The sequence below is a fragment of the Juglans microcarpa x Juglans regia genome, chromosome 1D (genome assembly GCF_004785595.1).
Source record: "Juglans microcarpa x Juglans regia isolate MS1-56 chromosome 1D, Jm3101_v1.0, whole genome shotgun sequence".
NCBI classification, from domain to species: domain Eukaryota; kingdom Viridiplantae; phylum Streptophyta; class Magnoliopsida; order Fagales; family Juglandaceae; genus Juglans; species Juglans microcarpa x Juglans regia.
In genome coordinates this window covers 48,914,238-48,927,782 of record NC_054594.1, presented here as the reverse complement: position 1 = coordinate 48,927,782, position 13,545 = coordinate 48,914,238, and the positions used below count along the sequence as shown (strand labels likewise).

General features: G+C 35.2%; 2 protein-coding genes across 4 annotated transcripts; both read right to left on the bottom strand.

The window, feature by feature from the left end:
* Positions 1-1,852: 1,852 nt before the first annotated feature.
* Positions 1,853-5,202, bottom strand: LOC121241182 (protein ESKIMO 1-like). 3 transcript variants are annotated; one of them, XM_041138857.1, is made up of 6 exons: positions 4,818-5,202; positions 4,124-4,741; positions 3,851-4,022; positions 3,258-3,457; positions 3,006-3,164; positions 1,853-2,506 (listed from the first exon to the last, which is right to left on the bottom strand). In XM_041138857.1, exons 2-6 carry the CDS (start codon positions 4,711-4,713, stop codon positions 2,161-2,163), a joined length of 1,467 nt encoding a protein of 488 aa, XP_040994791.1. In that variant the 5' UTR covers positions 4,714-4,741; positions 4,818-5,202; the 3' UTR covers positions 1,853-2,160. The 3 variants fall into 3 exon arrangements, with proteins under 3 accessions (XP_040994791.1, XP_040994799.1, XP_040994782.1); XM_041138865.1 differs by having other exon boundaries at positions 4,124-4,707; positions 4,818-5,200; XM_041138848.1 differs by lacking the exon at positions 4,818-5,202 and having other exon boundaries at positions 4,124-4,809.
* Positions 5,203-7,990: 2,788 nt separating this feature from the next.
* Positions 7,991-10,334, bottom strand: LOC121242572 (gibberellin 2-beta-dioxygenase 8). Its single transcript, XM_041140465.1, has 2 exons — positions 9,348-10,334; positions 7,991-8,528 (listed from the first exon to the last, which is right to left on the bottom strand). The coding sequence occupies exons 1-2, from the start codon at positions 10,140-10,142 to the stop codon at positions 8,187-8,189; spliced, it is 1,137 nt and encodes a 378-aa protein (XP_040996399.1). The 5' UTR covers positions 10,143-10,334; the 3' UTR covers positions 7,991-8,186.
* Between the last annotated feature and the right edge of the window lie 3,211 nt (positions 10,335-13,545).

Sequence of the window (13,545 nt, the reverse complement as noted above, 5' to 3'; positions counted from 1 at the left end):
TACTCTCCCTCCCTGCCCAGGAAAGTTTGGTTCAAAAGGGGAAGTATAATTTATAGTTCTCCCATAAAACATGTTAGCATTAACTTTGGGTGGTATTACATTGGTACCCCTAATTTTTAAAGTGGGCTTGGACTCCCAAGGGCCTTGTTTGGTATTGGGCTTGATTTTAATTGAAGCGGGGTTTTGTTAATGGGTTGGGTTATATTTTATTTACACAAAACCATTTTATTATCCAATTAATCGAATTAGTATGTTAGCTAGAAACTTTAATTTTGCAAAAATAATTTAGAATTAACGTATTACTTGGAGAAATTAAGTTGATATCGATGAATTTGAAAAGTTATGTATCTTAGAGATTACGAGAATTTTAGATTGTTGGAAAAAAATAAGTTATTTTAATATTTTAAGATTTAATATCAAAGTACGTGTTCAATTGGAAATTTAGTGAAATTGCGTGACTATTTTATGGGTGATGTTTGATACTCCATGACACTGTTGTGAGAAAATTCAGAAAAGTTAAAAAGTCTAGGTAAACGAAGTTCCTATACTAGATCTTGTATAAAAGAAGTGAACTGATGTTGATTTTGAAAAATGTGCTTGTTTTGATGAAAATAAAACTTGAAAACAATCTCAGTTATTTGTCTTGCATTGCTCATGAGACTTTGTATAAGAAGAAAATATTTTCTGTTATAACTGGTGTAGACATGAGCTTATTTTTGCCATTTTGTTTCTGAAATGTGAAAAAAGAGCCAATATGGAATTTGAAAATTTGTGCATGTGATGTAAAGATGTTCTGAATCTATTTTTTGAATATGTGAAATGATTTGAATCTATTTAGTACTTTGTTTTGATATGATGTGGCATCTGAAAAACCTTTGACACTACTTTCTGATTTTGTTTTCGGTTTGGTTAAGTTAAGGTCCCACCACGGGTGATAATAGTGGTATACGGCCCCACCACAAGTATAATGGTGGTTTATAATCCTACCACGAGGGTTAAACATGGTCTCTACCCCTATATAATGCTATGATATGATATGAAGATGATGTCTATGATTAATATATGCCAAAGGATTTTATTTTTGAATGAGAATGTTTATAAAAGTTTTGCTTTGATATTTTTTATAACATATTTTGATTACGCATTCTGAAAGTAAATGTTTTGTTCTGCATTCTGAACTCTGTAAATGCTCATGTTTACGTACTAGTATATGTTCTCTGCTTACTGAGTTGTTGATAACTCAGCCCTTATCTTCACAATATTTTTTAGATAATTTTGATGCCTCAGTTGGAAGTCAAGAGTAGGAAGTGTTAGTAAGGTTTGATAACCGTAGAGGAATAAGTGTAAAAGGGGTACAAGTATTTATTAGAGAGTCTTATTTAGTAGGTTTATAATTTTATGTTATTTTAGTATTTTGAGTAATGGATATTTCCGAATTTTTGTGGAGTTTTTTATTTATTTCATTGAGATATTTATTTGGTATTATGGTGGAGGAACATATATATTTGGTGTGAATAAATGAATTTGTATTTTATGGAGAATTTAGAGTATATAAATATGTTATAAGAGATGGCTTTAGGTTACGAGAGCTAACTCTCTGAACTTCTAGGACTGGACGTTACATTCCGTGACTTGTCTGGTTGAAAAGGTGAGCTTCTTCGCCTGTATGAATTTACAACTACGATATACAGGTATTATGTTTCTTATTCAACAGAAGTATCACGTCCTAAAACAAGCTTTCAGTGTGTTTTTCAGATTTTCAATTGATGGTATACGGATGTACGTTCAATGGCTGATATAGAAATAATAGCAAACGAGCACTTAATAAATAAAAATGAAAAGCAATTGGGCCTTACATACAATTTCTGGGTATTTTATTTTCTTTTCAAATTAAGCATTGAATAATTCAGATTTGTATCAACTTATCTCCTTGTCTTGGCTTTTAGGCAGCTTTTGCCTACTTGGCAGAAATTTGGTATGTTTAGCTTCCCACCACTCTCAAATAGGCAGAGAACCCAAAAAATTCAATGGTTCGACCCTAGAAAGCTAAAGGAGGAAATTTAAGGAGAATTACATGAACTTACAAGGGAAACAAATAAATGATATGGTAAGAGAACAAAGAAAAAAATAATAACGAAACAAAAAATGAACTTGTATGTGTCAAGATTTTGAGATGATACGTGTGTAGAGGAATTCATTCCACGTGTCGGGTAATCCGGGAAGACACCAATGGATACAGTCTGCATAGATGGCCGGGTCAGCCTGTTGTTCCGGTGTTAGCATTTTGCCTTGACGGATGGTGTAGACCGAGGTATGTGCATCTTTTCTGTACTCGGAGAGTGTGGTGATGTTTATGAAGTGGACGGGCACTTTCATCGAGTGTGTCACATTGTTTGCAATAACGAAGAGCCTGCGGTCGGTGCCTACTCGCAATTTGGTCATGTTTAGAACTGGGGTGGTCTCCTTGGCACACTTTATGCCATCCGGATTGTTCCAATCCTCGCTCCTATTACAGTTTGCATGCTCATTGATTAGTTCAACTATGTCATATTTCAAAGTGGAAAAGCTCAATGATGCACAATTTCAATTTCAAGGATACAACGATGATTGGAGTCTTGGAAAGCTTTTAAGAAACAAAGAATGTAGTATTAGGAAGAATATGGTAGTTGAGCAACCAAAGACCCAAAAGGAAATCTAGCTACGTGAGGTCAAATCATGCTTAGAGTTCACAGGCCCACAGTATCAACCATCGAGGCTCACTTAATTCATTAATTAGAAAAGCTTGAATAGTTGAGCTCGCTTCAATCTCTCAACAAAAAAAGGAAATTGAATTGAAAATCATATGATAAAGAAAATTGAGCTGAAAAATTAATGACAGCAAATGTATCAATCTTATGTAATTTAATGGAAATTAATCATCTATAATTGTAACGCTTGAGAACTCAAAACTTCTATCGAAGTTTTATCAATGGGGAATATAAATTTGAGTATAGGAGTATTAATACTTGATATGCAGAGGGGACATGCTGCTGAAGAATACAGTGGTTCGATGTGGATCTATATTTTCATCCACCCAGTTGGCCCATGTCTTCAAAACTCTCCCGTAGGCTGTTGGCCGATCAATCTCATCGTATTCGGTGGACCCCTCATCGAACGATCCTCGTCTTTTCCATCAGAAAAATAAACATCAATGATTTTATTTAATTAAATACAAATCCAATCATACAAAACAAGGAACAATCAGCTAAAGAACTTACAGGACTTTCATGGCAAAAGTGTTCATCCACCATATATAGGTGTTAAAGACCAGGTAATCTACGCCCTTCCAATTAACGCCATGCTTCTTGATTGATTCAGGCATGATTATCCGATTCAAGATGCTGTGCATATTTGGATCATCTGAATTTGACTCGACCAAAAATGGGGCCCAATAGAACTCCACCGTAGCATTATAGTCCTGCAAATTCACATGGAGCAGTCGTTCAAGTTCATAGCCCAATTCTGAAGCTATGCCCACCTTGCATTCTAATATTGCCAATTCTTAACCACCACAATCATTAACTAGCATGTCATGCATGAGCTATGAGACCCCCTCCTACCCATAATCATTTGAAAATGCCCAGTGCATTGCCGACATGGAAAATCAAAACTTAAATAATTCTTATGTCAATCAGGGTTAACAATAAAGTAAAAGGTATTGATGTTATAGGCACCCATAAATCACGGCTATGATTAGTGATCATTTAAAAACCAAAAAGAAAATGCTTTGTATATTTTGTCTAATAAAAGGTTAGGGAAGGAGTGCATGTGTAATAGAGAGAGAGAGAGAGAGAGAGAGAGAGAGAGTTACCTCAATTCTGAAAATAGAAAGGGATCCAGTTTTGTTCAAGCTCTTCCTGCCAGGAGGAACAGCAGATTGAACCAGACAAACCATAGATTCCCACTGATTTCTATTTAACGAGTCTCCTACAAACATAAGTCTCTTTCCCCTTAGCTTCTCGAGGAGTAATCTAGCTTTGAACCTTTACACAAACACACAAAACCATGAGCACAAACATATAAATTAATAATCCCAGAAACAAAACAGAATAAGAAACAGCTCAAAATTTTCTAAGTCTCTGACTTTGGCAAAGAACAAGCTCTTGGCTGCCATTTCCAATTCTGGTACAGAGAATCCTTTCTCCCATTCCTCATGCAAGTCACTTGCGCTGTGAGAAATTCACATTCATCTTCTTTGTACAAAGGATGGGTCGCGTTATCGAGAACCCATTGTCCAGTAAACAAGTCACAATCCGCTGGTGGCAATTCAACCTCTTCATCATCTTCCTCGACAACCTGCAATTCGATCTTTTGCTCCTCTTCCTTTGCCATAATCGATTTCAAATCCACCGGCTCTTGTTTTTCCTCGGAATTACTTTCCTGGGATTCTAGTTTAGTTCTTGACTTCATCGTAACTGAAACTTCATTTTGAACACCCTTATCTTCAGTTTCTTGAAGAGGGGTGATTGACTGGGATGGCTCTTCTTGTATTTCTTGTTGTTTAGTCCGCGAGAAAGGAAACTCCGCAATGGACTTCACGTCTTCATTGTACATGAAGACCCCGAAAAGGAATACCGAAAAGACCACAACGAGTACAGAGAGGTTGTTGCCCTTGCGGCCTTTCATTGCTCCCGTTTCGGAGAACAGAGGTCCTTTCCGGCGAGGTGGCTGCATGGGAGAGAAATTGAGCAAGAGGGAAATGCTGTAGAGATGATAAGAGAGAGAGATGGAAATATAGAGAAAGAAATGAGCAACATGGAAGAGAAAGAGAGACTTACATTAGTTGTACCAAGGCTTTGGCTTTGTTAAATGGGGGTTTGGTGAGATGGTTGTCTTCAAGAAACTGGTTTTGCTTTTGGTGGAAGGAGGATTGTCTTTCTCAGCTTTTTTTCCTTACATCCTTCACTAACTACTTCCATTTACAAACAATTTCACAGAGAGAGAGAGAGAGAAGTGATTTTAAAGCTTTCCCAAGTTGGTCCCAATCTCAGTCGGATGAAGGGTATGGTGGCGTTATGGGTCTATGTTAGACAGTGAGTTATTATCTGCCTTTGGGACTCGAAGCTGAAGCCCGAACGGTGACAGTTTTGAGATGCCTACAATATTGATCATCCAGCTCCCTCTTTTACGGGGACAAATGGTCAACCCGAATGGACAACTGATCACAAGATGAAAGGATCCTAGTTTTTTTTTCGGTTTGCAGCTACTTCCCTTGTCTTCTGCATTTTTCTATACTTTTTATTTGAATTAATTTACGAAAAATGAGAAGAGTAGTGTTAGATTATGCAAGTCCCGTGTCTTTTCTTCAGAAAATAATATGATCCATTACTAAAAAATTAATGTTTTTATAGAAAACTTGTATTTATCTAATTTTTTTAAGTAAGTGTGTGAGAGTTACCCATCTTAAAATTGTAAATATCATTTTTCAAATAAAAAATATAACAAATGATTCCTTGCTTACTTTTTTCACATGAATATTTTTATTTAAAAAAATACTATTAATTAAGTTAAAAATAACCGCAAATCATTTGTGTTCTCTCAAGAAAAATCAACTTCATTGATAACCAAGGTCTTATTACAAATTACAAAGGAACACTTAAATAGCTAGTCTATTTAACAGTGATTAATTACAAAGTGTGAAGGATCCTTGCTGCCATGGAAATCCAATACATAGTATGGGATTTTGATCAAATGTATGATTCCAAAAACATTTTTAGAAGCTGTTCATTGCGTGCTTCGATTCTGAGAATGATATATTTTTCTTACTTCCCAATTCTCAATTTTCTTCAGCATTAATTTCATGTCTCTTATACTATCCGGCCTCTGTAATCCAGTCTTGATGACTTTCATCTTCTTGTAAGGCTGATAAAGTTCTCTGGGAGTCTTCCTTATTATGATATTTTTTTAAGTTTCTGGCTTCGGCTTCCTGTACTCCTATGGCTACCATAACTTCACGTTGGTTTGGGTTGCAGCTTCCTGAATGCTTTACTTGATGAATACAATTTCTCTCCTGTGTGCTCTGCAAATTGTTGTGCTTCAATTTGCAGATCATTTGATACCAAGTCAACTTACTCTAATTAAATAGAATGCTTGTAATTAACCATATTTTATTGGCCAAGTTTATGTCTGAATGACGCGCACGCTTCATTTCTTTTTCTTTCTTTCGTTTTTTCCAAATTTCAACTAGGAATCCACATCTTGTTCATTACCCGAAACGGTATCACTTGTACTAGACCGTAGCCAAAACCTTCGAGCGGAGACCCCAACTCCCACTTTTTTCCCCTTTCCTCTCGGTTTTGTCTGAACAAGGGAACGACTTTAATTAGTTTATTTCTGCTTTTCCAGGCTTTAAAAAGATTTTGCACTGGACTGTGGGCGACCAAGCAAGAAAAAAAATAAAGGTAGGGCCCCATTCAAATGGTTGATTATATAGTAATGATCATTGTTATCGGTCTATTCACACTCACCTAATAGCTTTGCATGTCAATGTTTTAAGTTGGTGCAGTTTGATTATCTTCATGTAAAACTCGAAATCCCAAATAATAACCTCTCTTTTTTTTTTTCCTTTTTTGCTAAATTCATTCAGGTGATGCTCCTTTGTCCCAACAACTACACAACTGCAGTTGATGCATAATCAAGGCTCTTAATGATCTTAATCGTTTGTTTGAAAACCAAAACACATCTGAATGATTAGTAGCTTTATGTTTGAGAAAAGTAAAGCCTAAGGAACCCCTGATTTTTCTGTGCGAGAACACCATCTTGTTTGTGTACTTGCTCACTTCTCTTCCTTCCTCTGGGCGTCAGCTTGAAGGTTGGAACATTGCTTTTTTTCCATGCTAAGGTAAGCAGATGAAATCCCAGAGTATGAGTGAGTGAGAGAGAGAGAGAGAGAATAATTTACAGTCACATGCCTGTTTCACAACCAAAATAGAAAAAAAAAAACATCATAACTAACAGGGTAGAAAACTTGTGCCCACAGTATACGTTACTGCTAAGATATCAATCACAAATTTCAACTCACAAATCTCACTACTATTCATAAATCATTTCATCTCATCTATAAATCCAAACGGGACCTAAATTGACATTTTGCCCAGTTAATAGTAAATTGACATGATATCAAAGCACAAGTTAATGAGATAATATTAAGATTAATGCGATATGAAATCAATAATCTTTTTATGCTTCACCATCTCAAATAATATCTTTAGATATCTGAAACGCATATACACAACGCAAAGTATTGCCATTTCACATCACGAAAGAGAAATAAAAACTTTTAAAATGGAATAACAGATGTTATATTGCAATTATAATGATAAACATATAAAACCTTTCAATTCTTTTTATGAAGATTTTACATTTAGATAAAATAAACTTTGTTATTATCGTTAAAGTGGCACTATAACATGTATTATAAAATAATTGTATGAATATTATTACTTAAAAAATAAAAAAAGACACTTGCATTTTAGCCGGACTGTGTGTTTTACTGGCCTTATTCGTAACATAAAGATTTAGGCCCAAGATATAAGGATCAATTTTGCCTCGAAATCCATGGGCACTATTGTGAAAACTCTTCAAGCCAGTAGCCTTCGTCACAGGCGAAGCAGAGCCGATTGAATCGAATGTGTAACTTTATTGGGCCCATCCGTTTCAAGCACTCCAAACATTAGATCCGCCCAAGGGCATTGTAAACAATGTAAATAAATCGAGTTGTTCTGCTTATTATTTTTAGATGTGTGATCTGTTAAAAGGAAAAAAAATAAAAAATAAAAAAATATTCGAGCATCTGAACCGATCAAAACGAACTCTATATTTCTCATAAATGAAAAAAATCTAATGAGCATACGATGACTTCCAATACCAATGATACCATTACCAAGGATACTTTCTTTTTTGTCAGTTTATTATAGTGAGTGTTACTTAGTCGGTGACAACAAACTCAAAATCATCTTAACTCAAACACACGTGCGATTACTTTTAACGTATTACCAACAACCAACGTTATAATATAAGGGAAAACTAGAAGCAAAATGCGTAGTAGTAGCACCAGCAGAACTCCAAAGTCATAAAAAACAAACCAATTATCAGAGGGAAGGAAGTATTCTAAAATAATTGGTGACGACAAGAAAAAAAAGAGGAGTTTAAATACGGTATCTGTCAAGAGGGTCTTTGAAGAGAAGGCGTTCATGATAGGCTCTCCAAGCATAGTCCTCGAAGCAAAAGGAGTTGAACTTTGATCTCTCTTCTTGCTCATGCTCACGACACGTGCTACCATCAGTTTGAATTTTTTGTTCATCTTTTTCCTGATCATTGCCACCTATTGGCTTGGGGAGGAGGGAAGAGACTTTACTGTCCCCAGGAAGAGTGAGCAGCAGCGACATTGATATGCACCGTGAGTTGTTGTTGTTCTTCTTGTTGTTGGCATCTCCCAAATGCGCCATTGCTCTTCCTCTCACTTTCTTTAACTTGCCATTGCTCCACACCTATTATTATTATTATTATTAACTTCATCAGTAAAGACCATATAAGGTGGTTTTAACACCATAACATAATTTTATATAACATCTTGATCAGACACATGGCATTGGCCATGTCCAATCATGTTTTATTTTTCAAACACGTTTGGTCTGATCTATGGTCCCAATATGCATTTTCATTGCATGTGTTATAAAATCTTGGTTGTTGACGGTTGGAAAGTTACGTTTGAATGTTGAGTTGAGTTGAATTCTTTAATAATAGTAGTGAGTTGAAATGATAAAGTGATTTTTATAGAATTCACTTAAAATAAGTTGTGTTTGGATGTTAAGATGAGTTTAGATGTATTTATGAAAAGTTAAAAAAAGTTATGGGTCCCATATGTAAAGAAGCATTGGATTGAAAAATGTTATAGCTTCTACCTATAAAGAGGTTTTGAATTAAGATGAGTTTGGTAATTTGAAATTTTTGTGTTTAAATGTTAGATTTAGTTTAAAAATAGACCGAACTGAGTTAAACTCACATGAGTATAACAGCCAAACACCAAACGGGGCCTTAGAGTACAGAATAGATCTCAGATTGCTTTGAAATTCTCGCATTGCATGTACCCAACCACCTTTGGTTTCTTTTTCGAAGCAAAGATTACCAAACAAAAGAGCAAGTTTAAAGATATTGCGCGTGATATTATCATTTGGATTTTTTTAATTTCTACTCCCCGTACCTTCGATTTACGTGAGACCTTAAAGGATTAGATTATCTAGAAGATAAAACTGATAAGAAAATATTAACCAGAAAATAAACTCGAAATAATTGAAGGAAGAACTCACATGAGCAATGTCACCAAGCGTAACCATGACTGAATCTACTTGGGGCAACACGGAAACCCAACCTGAATCCGCCAGCAGTGAATACTTCTGATAACTGATTTGATACTGCATACAGACTATATATGGGTAAAACCCACCCGCCATTATCGGTTTATTGCCGGGTAAAGCCTCCGAAATCCACATCAATGAGTGAAAACGGGTCGGATCTTCCTCTATTGGATTCTCAAAGCCCACTGCCTTGGAAAGTAATTCGATGATCCTTAGCCCGAGCTTCTCCAGAGCTCCAGTAAACTCCAGCAGAGAATCCAACGACAATTCAGCAGAACACGAGGACTCCAAGCGGAACGACTCGCCGAGTCCGTCGCCGTCTTCTTCATCGGCACCTTCGTACCCCAGAGGCCAGTTCTTGGGAAAATACGATTCTTTTTTGTCATCGGGAAGGTCGAAGAGAGCGAGCGACTCTGACTCGGCCAAGCGAGCGAGTCGGGAATGGATTGAATGATCGGTGAGTTGAAAGAAACCAAGTTGGGAAGAGGCGGTGAGGACGTCATCAAGGAGAGTGTGGTTTTGGTCGGAGATAGAGACTACGGGCGGACAAGTTACCGCAGAAGAGCAACGAGTGGGGAGGGAGAGAGCTGGTGGGAAGCGGTGGAGGATCCTGGAGAGGGCATCGGCGGCATCTGACGTGTACAAGAGATTGTTGGGCTGCGTCGACGGGGTAGGTGGTGGGGCTGCGGTGGCGCCGTACATGTTTGATGGCTGTTGTTGTTGTTGCTTGGGAGTCGAGGATGCCATGATGCGGAAGCCTAGAAAGAAAAAATAGACACGACGACGCTATAACTTTTAGAATTTAGAGGGACAGTACAGAAGAGGATTGATGAATAACTATTCGGTGATAAGTTTATGCAGGAGGAGAATTGGACATTTGTCACCAAAGTTAATGTTGTGGGGGCCACGAGTTACCGAAACAATAACGACAATATCGAAAGAGTCTAATCATCATATTGATAATGTAACACTAATTTGTATCCAAATTTCCGATCCATTTGTATTAAGGTAAATCCAGAGGAGAGTATCGAGAAAATGAATATAATTTTAGTTAAAAGGAGAATTTTTCTGGGTTCAGAAAAGGAGGAAGAAAATTGTGAAAAATGCTCGACATCAATCGATTGCCACTTGGGATAACATATTATTTCCGTCGCGGTCTGTATTGGGAACTTCCAGCAATAATTTAAGTAGGATAATGACATGGTGAAATGTAAGCGTCAAGGGAGAGGGTTTGGGCTGGAAAAAGCAACGGGATTTAACAAGTCCCAAGCAAACCTGATTGTCTCTGAACTATTTTAATTTGTTGAATTCCTAGAAATTCGTGACCCTTTTGCAGGTGGGGAGTAGTGGCAGTCTGCTCCCTTGTCGGTTGTGCCTCTTTTGATGGTCGAAGGCTGTGGAAGTTGGATGAAAGCACGGACACGGGTGTACTCTTCCACCTCGAATATGCTTTAGGAATTTTCAATTATTTCTTTCTATAATTTTTCTTGAGGCAGCTCCTCAATGCATTTCAAAGGACACAATGTAACGTTATATTTGGATGTTAAATTAATTTGAAATTATAAAATATTATTAAAATATTATTTTTTAATATTATTATTATTTTAAAATTTGAAAAAATTAAATTGTTTATTATATTTTAACCTTCTTTACATTCAAAACTCAACTTAACTAATTTCATTTTATCATTATAACTTTCTTCAATTCTCATATAAAATATAATAAATAATTTAATTTTTATTTTACTATTCACAAACCATCTCAACTCATTTCTGAATCCAAACCACTTATTTGTACTGAGATTTGAAAAAGTTGTAATGATGAGTTGAGAGGAGTTTAATTACCAAATGAAGCATTGACTTTTAATGGATTCTTCTTTCTATTATTTAAAATAAATTATTAAAATTCATTTTTTTTTTATTTTACATATTTATTTTTACAATATATCATTCATCAGCTTATTTTTTTTTATATCATTTAAATATTATACTTTTTAATATTTTTTATTCATTTCAAATATGTTCTCTAATTATCAATTATATCTTCATATATTTTAATATTTACAATACATTCTCATATACAATTTCATATAATTATGTCTTATTTTAAATTAATCCAAATTTATAAACTAAACTAAAATATAAATTAATTTAAAAAAAATATATTATATAACAAAAATATTCTCAAAGTATATACAATGGGGTTGTTGCACATCTACAAGGATATACAAACCGATCAAAGTCATATGCAGTTTTTTTTATTTTTAATCAAAGTCATGCAGCTTTTGTTATTATTATTATTATTCATATGCAGCTTGCTTTTATATATATACCAAATATTGGAGTCACCCCAGCCAATACAGAGGAAAGCATGAGAACGAGAAAGAGAGAGAAGGAGACCTGAAATGAAAATAGAAAATCTAGAAGAAATGGAGAAAATCAACCACTGAAGAGAGAGAAATTAATTTAAAAATTTTACAGCCATGAATAGTATCATCTACATGTAGCGAAATTACTGTATCAAAATCTAAAATAAAGATATAAAAAATCCATTGGATGTCACTTGCACAAATTTCTTTATATTTTAAAGGTAATTGTATTTTACAACATCTATTGGGAGTGATCTAAGAAATGTTGGAATAGAAGGTTTGCACTTGCAGTACATACTGTGAAAGATAAATAATGAGAAAATAACAGAGTATGAGTGATTTGCCTGTGTGCAAGTTCTCAAGTTTCGGCTGAAAGTGGCTTGAATTCCGCAAATACAAAACGCTCTAGACGAAGGCCAAGGGTCAAACGTATTGATAATGCACCCAAGGCCCTTGGCCCAATTACCCTATATATATTTGAGAGCCATTTTAATGGGTTTTTAATTTATTTTTTATTTTTTTAGTGGGTTTTTTTTTTTTATCTCGGTGTTAGCTAACTTTTGGCCCAAAAAAATAATCGTCTATGTATAGCTATATGTTATACCTTCGACCCAACTCAAACGGCTAAGGCCATCTTTGAAAATGAGCTTTTGAAAGTTTCCTCAGATTTCTCTGGTGTTTACGAGCTCAAATTTTCTTGTATTTACTATTCAATCCAAGTATCGAAAGTAATTTAGGAAACGAATTTCATCAAAAGTATCTTATCTTGATTTTCATAGAAAATAAAAACTAAAATAATGTTAACAAAATTCCATAAAACCATTCAAGGAAATAAATCTCTTCCAAAGTAACTAAATTCTCTTGTAAAATATTAACAAAACGGTTAAATATAAAAATATTTCTTGTGGTTTGCTCCAAAATCAAATTATTCTCAAATTTTTTTTTTTTTTTTATTGAACTTTTTATCCATGTCATTTAATAATGACCAAATTGACCCCACCCATTACAACTCAGTTAACGAACGATTAGTAGTGAGTCAACACCATTAGCACCAATCCTTGTTTTACAAATGTCACTTAAATTAAAAAGTCTAAAAATTTATAAGTAACAAAACTTTAAAAAAAAATAATAATAAAATCATCGTGCTAGTAGGGATGGTGGGGGATAAAAAGGTCTAGATATTTTTTGAGAACCAACCTCGTGGGCGGCTCCAATATCTCGATCAAAAAGCTAGCTTAAGCTTGAAGAAAAACAGTAGTCAATAAAGTTGGGCCGCAGGCGCGAATGCTGCACCTTTCCCGGCACTAGAATGCTCCGAGTTCCAACTATCCAAATGATAGCAATAATATAATAAGTCAAAAGAACATATAAATTGGCCTGCATGACGAAGCTTGCCAATGCCCGAGCCCTGAGGTAAAACAAGTTCGAGGAATCTTTGTTGAATTTATTGCATATATTTGTGCAGTTACCGGTACTAACATCTTGCCATTTGAAGAAAAAGAAGGTGAACTGATAAACAAAAAGAGCCATACATATCTGACCTAATGGCCGCCAATGTACGTATGGTTAATTTGGTGGCTGACATTTCAACATTATGATGCAGTTTTAGCTTTCAGGAACCATGGTCTAGATTTCATGTACGGATATTACTTTGGCCATCGGTTAGTTTACCACTTAAAAGTTGAGCGAGCAGTTTGCAAGTAAACCAGTTTAGGAACCCCACAATGAATTATCTATCAATCAAATAAAGCACAAAAACAAAATGTTCAGAATTTCCACATT

Coding starts and splice junctions, on each gene's coding strand:
- LOC121241182 (XM_041138857.1), bottom strand. CDS start 4,713: ATGCAGCCACCTCGCCGGAAAGGACCTCTGTTCTCCGAAACGGGAGCA. Junction 3,165..3,257: donor ACTTTTGCCATGAAAGTCCT/GTAAGTTCTTTA, acceptor CTGATGGAAAAG/ACGAGGATCGTTCGATGAGG. Junction 2,507..3,005: donor ATGTCCCCTCTGCATATCAA/GTATTAATACTC, acceptor AAACTGTAATAG/GAGCGAGGATTGGAACAATC.
- LOC121242572 (XM_041140465.1), bottom strand. CDS start 10,142: ATGGCATCCTCGACTCCCAAGCAACAACAACAACAGCCATCAAACATG. Junction 8,529..9,347: donor CGCTTGGTGACATTGCTCAT/GTGAGTTCTTCC, acceptor TAATAATAATAG/GTGTGGAGCAATGGCAAGTT.